This window comes from Arachis stenosperma, chromosome 7 (genome assembly GCF_014773155.1).
Source record: "Arachis stenosperma cultivar V10309 chromosome 7, arast.V10309.gnm1.PFL2, whole genome shotgun sequence".
Lineage (NCBI taxonomy): Eukaryota > Viridiplantae > Streptophyta > Magnoliopsida > Fabales > Fabaceae > Arachis > Arachis stenosperma.
The window spans coordinates 59,689,504-59,696,636 of record NC_080383.1 but is presented as its reverse complement, the minus strand read 5'-3'; the positions used below and the strand labels follow the sequence as shown (position 1 = coordinate 59,696,636).

Genomic DNA, 7,133 nt, shown 5'->3' with positions numbered 1-7,133 from the left:
GAACTTGATCCATTCTTTTATTTTCTTCATGTTTTTAAAGGAAAAGTTCAACAACCAAAATAAAAAAATAACAATGAAACTAGGAATTTTTTTCTGAAATAAAAAATATTATTTTCAAATACAAATTATTTTAACTTTTAATACCAGGATATGTTTTTTTTCTTGTAATTTTAGGCAAGTTCGCCGCGCCGTTGGCGAATTCCATTATTTTTATAGAGTTCGTCGTACCTCCTGATGAACTTCATAATTTATATGAAGTTCACCGCACCCCCAGCGAACTTCACCTTAAATTCGCCAAATAAAAGCATGGCCGGTGGAAAATCGAGCTCAATACCAATATTTCATTCTTCTCATTGGTTCTCGTATTGTTATTGTTTCTCTAGAATGTCTACAAATCCGTTGTTATCCATTCATTATGATGGTGAAATAGTGTATCGCTTTTAAGTCTAGACAACCAATAATTACGTACATGGTACTAAAAATTAACAATCTAATAGTGTTGAAGAATTTGATATTGCATTCCATTGGACAACAACACACCAAAAGAGTGAAATTTACTATAGATATCTGAGCAATGTAGACGACACTTTGTTTTATAAAAGGTATATTACAATTGTCTTTGTTATTTAGTTATTGTTTTTATTAGACCATAGTTTTGAAATTTTTTTCTGTTGTTTTAAATAAGGTATCAGTTACGTGATAATGAGGATATACGTCTAATAAGGTCGTGACACAACCGATGGACAAATGTCCATCTGTTGGAATTATTTCTGTTTCTAGTTGAGTTAGGTGGACGAGGATCATCTGCAGATAATGTGGATGATAGTCTGTTAAGTGGAGTTGTTAGAAGAAATATTATAAGGACGATAGTTAATCTAAATATGCCACCTAAAGGTAGCCAAGAGGGATCAAACGTTGACCTTCCAGTCCTTTCTAATGCTGACATGATGTAAGATAATGATAAAAGTCATGAGGATTTTGCTATCAGGGATCCGATGATGGATCCCTATGACCCTATGAAGACAAATTCAAACTAATTGTCTACCTTACATCTTAATCAATTTATAAACTTACTAACATGTAAACTAACTAAAAATTAACTAATAAATTACTCTAACTAATATGATAGACCATTTCTTCTTGTAATTTCTTGTATTTTCATATACTTACATTCTTAAATTAATTCTATCATTTCCTATTAGCGGCACACAATCTTTGGTGGTTCCCAAATCACAGTTTGACTTTTTCAACTCGAAGTCGCTACCAACTACAATAGGTAATGCTACTGTAAATTTAGGAACTTTAATTTCGAAAAGGTAAAATATAAATTAGAAGAGAATATAATATTAAAGAATAATATTATCACTTAATGAAAATACCATGGTTCTTCTCCTTAAATAAAATTTATTATAGTTGGTCGCCGCCAAATATGATAAGTAGTGCTATTGTGAATTTGAGAACTTTATTTACAAAAAGGTAAAATATAGATAAAAAAAATATAACATTAAAGAATAACATAATTCTTCTTTTTAAATAAAATTTATTATGATCTTTATTAAAACTTTAAATATATTTTGCCCCTCTTTTTAATTAACCTTTTATTAGTGGTCCTTATTGCTAATTCTTCCTAAATTTTAATGTCATATTGGAGATAATTCACAATTAGAAAAACTAACTTTTAATGTCAATTCACAATTTTAGTTAAATATTTTTTAGTTAAAATTACAAAGCTTATATCATTATATTTCTATTTAACAGACAAACTTTTTTTTTTGTTTATATTTGCAAAATAATCAAACATCTTATTAACAAGTTTCTAAACCATTTTTTATTTTAATATGTGATTACATAAATAAAAAATTAATTATTTAGGAACTTATTAATAAAATATTTGGCTATTTTGCAAATATAAATTAAAGGGTTTGTCGTCAAATAGATGTATAATGATGTAGGTTTTATAATTTTAAAAGGTAAATTGTTAAAATTATCTCCAATTTTTTAAGAGGCTAACATCTTTGATAACAATAAAAATATTTTTAAAATATTATAAAATCTGATAAAAATAGTAAAAAAAAATATTATTTTTTATAAAAGACAAATAATTTTATATTTGACAACTACTTATAAATTTGAGTCAAAATTTTATTAGCATATTCAGATAATTATTTAAAAAATATATAAAAAAATCAAATAAAAATTCGATCTTTAAATTTATTTTTATTTTTTCTTGGCTATTAGTATTAACAAAAATAAATCCTAAAAAAGATATACTTGACGTAAAATCATCAAATTTTTTAATAATAAAATATCTCATTTTTTAATTATGTTTATAAAAATTCATATCAAAATTTAATTTTTAAGATATTTTTAAAAACGTATTTATTGTTGAATATTTTTATCGCATTTTAAATTATTTTAAAGATATTTTTATTATTAATAAAAATAGTAATGTTTTTATCTTATTTATAAAATTATTTTTAAATTTTATTATCAATAAAAATATTTTAAATATTTAAAAAAAAAACATACAAAAAATACTCAACTGTAAAAAAAAATAAAAAATTAATAAAAAATATGAAGTGACTCACTTGTCACATACACAAAAAGAAGTTCTATTTATTGTATCACTATTTTTCGTAAAGGTAGAATATTTTTATCTATAATGAAATTTTGGAACATTTTTATTGGCTAAAAATTAATTCAGCCGCATTTTTTGTGGTCTAGTTCTAGTCTTTGAAAATCACAGCCGTCGTCGCTCACCAAGCTCGCTTACTCACGCTGCTCACCTCCCTCTCCATTCTCTCCTAGCCGTCGCTCACCTCGCGGACTCGCCTCTCTGGTCTCCGGTCTCTGCTCACCTCGCCATCCCCCACTGCTTGCTGCTCTCCGATCTCTGCTCACCTCGCCGCCCCTCACCATCTCTCTCGTAAGCTCTCCTCGGTTCCTTGCTCACTCCTTGCTGCTGCAGTGCTTCTTCAGTTTTTTTTTTTCCGTGTTAAATTTTTATTATTTATTTTTTATGTTAAAACATAAACTAAACTCAAATTATTTATAATTGATTGATTGCGCAGTGAGAGTGCAGTCCAGAAGAACAAAAACAGATAGATATAATGATGACGTTGCAGCACTACTCCATTTTCTCTCCCATTAATCCACCAGTCACCAAACACAGAAACCCACTTTTGCAACACCACCAGCACCACCACCACCAGCACCACCACCAACACTTCCCAAAGTCCAATACCCTCTTCACGTTCAGAATCTCTTCAATTGGCACTTCTCCATTCTTCCAGGACATTGCTGAGATTGCTCAAAACAAGGTTCCTCCATTTTCCTGATTTATTCTTTATATTTTTGCCTCATAAATGCTAATCATGATTTTCTCTTGATACTCTATGAGATTCATGATATTTGTCACGTTAGTCATTTATACATCGGTTAAAGAATCCAAAATCAAGAAAGGTTTACGGAATTGTTTATTAGAATGTCCTTATTTAATAACCCTGACTAGTTTATAGCATAAATGTGTATTGTTTATTATTCTGACCATTATGCGAAGGGTAAAAGAGAAAATAGTCAACAAATTTGACATAAGAGACACGAGAACTAGAAATATATTGAACTATATATAATCTTTTTCTAAAGTGAGGAGGGGGTAGTTTTTAAGCAACCCCACTTCTTTGTTGCTAAATTGGTTTTTCTTTTTTTTGGGGGGGGGGGGGGGGCTAAGGTTCTGATTGCAGCTGGTGCTTCAGTGATGATTGGGCAGCTTTCTAAGCCATTTAGTTCTGTGTTGCTGTATGGCAAGGACTTTGATATCAAGGCTATTATTCAGGCTGGAGGATTCCCATCATCGCACTCTTCTGTATGGACTTTGTAAAATCCCGTAAAATCAGTTAAACCTGTTTCCACCTTTGAGATTCTGTTTCTCAAAATGTTGTTTGCATTTTCCTGTGGATAGGCAACAATGGCTTGTGCAACATTCCTTGGCCTTGAGAGGTAATTATATATATATATAGCAATTTGGTTCAAGTCAATTTTAAATTCTCTATGTAACCTCTTTAAGTACAAGGTTTGTTATATTGGAATAATTCATCTTGTGTTATTTCCAAATGCAGAGGATTCTCTGATCCCATTTTTGGTTTCACAGTTGTGTATGCTGGTCTCATTATGTATGATGCTCAGGTACGATACTATTTTATGTTATTTTCTTCAGTCTGAGTGTTTCTATCATGTAAATGTATTGTTTTTAAGTCCTTTTGAAGTTTTAACCAAGTTTGAAACTTTGAATTAGATCACACTTAAGTGCACGTTTATTCGACAAATTCCATGGGGATTGGTGGTCTATAAACTCTCACAAGATTAATGAGGAGTCTTAGACAGGATTGACCAATGAGATCTAAATATGTTAAGTTCCGTTGCTGCAGGATTGTCTCTAATGAAGTTTACCCATTATCATAGTGTTCAATAGGAACAAATCAAATTTGAATTTCTACTTGTAGATAGTGTTTTAGTAATAACATATGATGGTTTTGTCTCATAACAAGCTTAGGGATGGGAAAATAAAGGAAGAGAAACAACAAGGAATTTAACATGTAGACCTAAGTTATTTTGTCAACAATTGAACAGAGAAAAAAAGGGTCAAATATGCACTTATAGTTAGAATACTTTGATCAATTAACATTTTATCTTTCTTGTATCTATCAAATTATACAACAACAACAAGGCTTTATCGCACTAGGTGGAGTCAGCTTATCTATCAAATTATAGATTTGAGAGTTTCCTACTATCACTGCTAATCTATGAATTTGCCTTTCGGGTTGAAACTTGTTTGCTGAATTTGGAATGTGTAGTAAAAGTAATGGAACTTTCTAGTAGTACTAGATGTCTGATCTACTAGGCTTCTCAATCTAGTTTGTAGAGGTTATAACCCTGCGGCTAGGGAAAAACTAACTCTTTTGAATAGTTGTCTGTGAAAGGTGATTATTTGGGTATGCAAGTGAATAATATAGTAGTACCCAAATAGATGCAGTTTTGGAGCCTATTAGCTGGACACTGTTAATAAAGTCTCATTAGATTTCCATTTGCTTTCTGTTAAGTATCTAAGGAAAGTGGGAAACTACACCTTAAAAGCTAGCTGTTAAGGGGGAGGAACCACTCTCCTTATATACAACATCAAGCATCCCATACTACTCGATGTGAGACTTTGAGCACCCATAATACCCGAGTCCCTAACACTTTCCAACATTCAGTTGATTATCTTGCTTAAGCAGTTATTTGTTTAAATAGTCTCAAGTTCAAGTCTTGTGAATGTAGACACTGGTGCTTAGAAAATTCTAACTCAACAGCAAGCTAACTTGGCTTGAGCTAGTTGGAGTTCAATGTGCATGCCTTCATCATAATTCTTCAGTTACCTGTTTTATTTACTTCACCTGATTCAGCCTGGGCAATGAAATGAAATTTTAGTTTCAGTAGGCTCTAAGAAAGAGAGCAAAGGATTTTGCCACTGAGAAAATTGTGGTAAGACATTATAAAGAAGATTGCTAAAACGCATACTTCAAAATCTCACTGTGTTATGCTCTGGGTAGACAAGTATTTTCCATTCCATTTGCTCATATCACAACCATCCATTGCAATCAAAGAGTGATTTTTCAGTAATTATCTTAAAACGATTTGATGGACAGAACATTAGTCTGAACTGTACCTTTAAGTTATATTTCTAGGCATGTCCTGTAATACTTGACTGCGTGAGCTTTTTTTTTAATTTTAAATAATAATAATAATAATAATAATAATAATAATAATAATAATAATAATAATAAGTCTTGGATATTTTTCGACTTCAGTATTAGGAGCTATAGAAAATACAAAAATTTTCTCATTTGGGACAAAAAGTTTGTGTCTGATCGTGTCTCCACAACAAAATATGTTCTGTGAACAGTCTATACATTACTGTCGTTGGATCCTGTATAATGAATTTAGGCCAATACTCATACATTTTCAAAGTATATACATAGCATACATATCAAAGGCTATTTGATGATGATATGTTTTGTTTAAAAAAAAGTGGTGGGACCCACATGATTCCTCACTCATTTCCTCCCTATGTATACTATGTAGTGTTGACCTAAATTTAACTGCTGTTACATGTGAAATTTTATAATCTGCAAAATCCTTCCTTGGTTGATTTTGTTTCATTTATTGACCCTTATAACTTACAATATGGTATGTGGCTTATATGATTTTGTAGGGTGTAAGAAGAGAAGTTGGAATTCATGCAAGGACACTTAACAAACTACTGCGCTACATTCACATTAACAACTCTATACGTTCCAAAGATAATAATGATGGTTTAATCAACTTCAAACCAGGTTTTGAAAAGCCCATTTTATCCCAAGATACCACTTCCTTCGACTCAAAACAGAGAAATAATAATAATAATAATAATAATAATAATAATAATAATTTAACCCTATTAGTTAAGCAAGGAAGCAAAACATGGCAAACTGAAGGTGAGAAACTATCCTCAACAGAAACAGAAGAAATCAGAAAATTGTTGGTTTCTGATGGCTTATTCCCATTGAAAGAATCCGTTGGCCATACTGAGGTTGAAGTCATAGCTGGTGCATTGCTAGGGATTATAGTTGGTTTGGCTGTTTATAATTTCATGTAAACTATTGATATTTTGTGAATTATATTTCATATATATTATATTATGTTATATCAAATAGATTAAATTGAAATTGAAAAATCAGAATGACTTTGATAGATGAGTCAGCCTTTTGAAGTTTTTATTTAGAGCATATTTGGTTTGGTCCCAAAATTACGGGTCAAGAACTGTTCCGGGGCTTACCTAGAACCGGACGGTGGTTGGACTTGTTAGAGGCCCAAGTGCTGGAGGAGTGTGGTCTCCGACTTGGTTTACGTCTGGGAGCCGCCTTGGTTTACGTCTGGGAGCCGCCTTCGAGTTGTGTGTTCCAAGAGATGGGGGTGGTACCTGCAAAAGACACTCCGATGCCTAAGTCAGCATGGGGTTAAGCAGGTTTAGAATGTATTGGAACTTAGAGATACCTGAGGGGTGTCAGGGTATTTATAGTGGTGATCCAATAACCACCGTTGGAGTAGTGCCACCT

General features: G+C 31.7%; 1 protein-coding gene across 1 annotated transcript; it reads left to right on the top strand.

Annotated features, from left to right (window-relative positions):
- Positions 1 to 2,711: 2,711 nt before the first annotated feature.
- LOC130940692 (uncharacterized) lies at positions 2,712 to 6,798 on the top strand. Its single transcript, XM_057868905.1, has 6 exons — positions 2,712 to 2,926; positions 3,072 to 3,320; positions 3,731 to 3,865; positions 3,962 to 3,999; positions 4,119 to 4,185; positions 6,251 to 6,798. Exons 2-6 carry the CDS (start codon positions 3,111 to 3,113, stop codon positions 6,671 to 6,673), a joined length of 873 nt encoding a protein of 290 aa, XP_057724888.1. The 5' UTR covers positions 2,712 to 2,926; positions 3,072 to 3,110; the 3' UTR covers positions 6,674 to 6,798.
- Positions 6,799 to 7,133: the final 335 nt, after the last annotated feature.

Bases quoted from the DNA above. Each gene is read 5' to 3' on its own strand.
- LOC130940692 (XM_057868905.1), top strand. From the start codon at position 3,111: ATGATGACGTTGCAGCACTACTCCATTTTCTCTCCCATTAATCCACCA. The intron at 3,321-3,730 runs GTTCCTCCATTT...GGGGGGGCTAAG, and splicing joins CTGAGATTGCTCAAAACAAG to GTTCTGATTGCAGCTGGTGC. The intron at 3,866-3,961 runs GTATGGACTTTG...TCCTGTGGATAG, and splicing joins TCCCATCATCGCACTCTTCT to GCAACAATGGCTTGTGCAAC.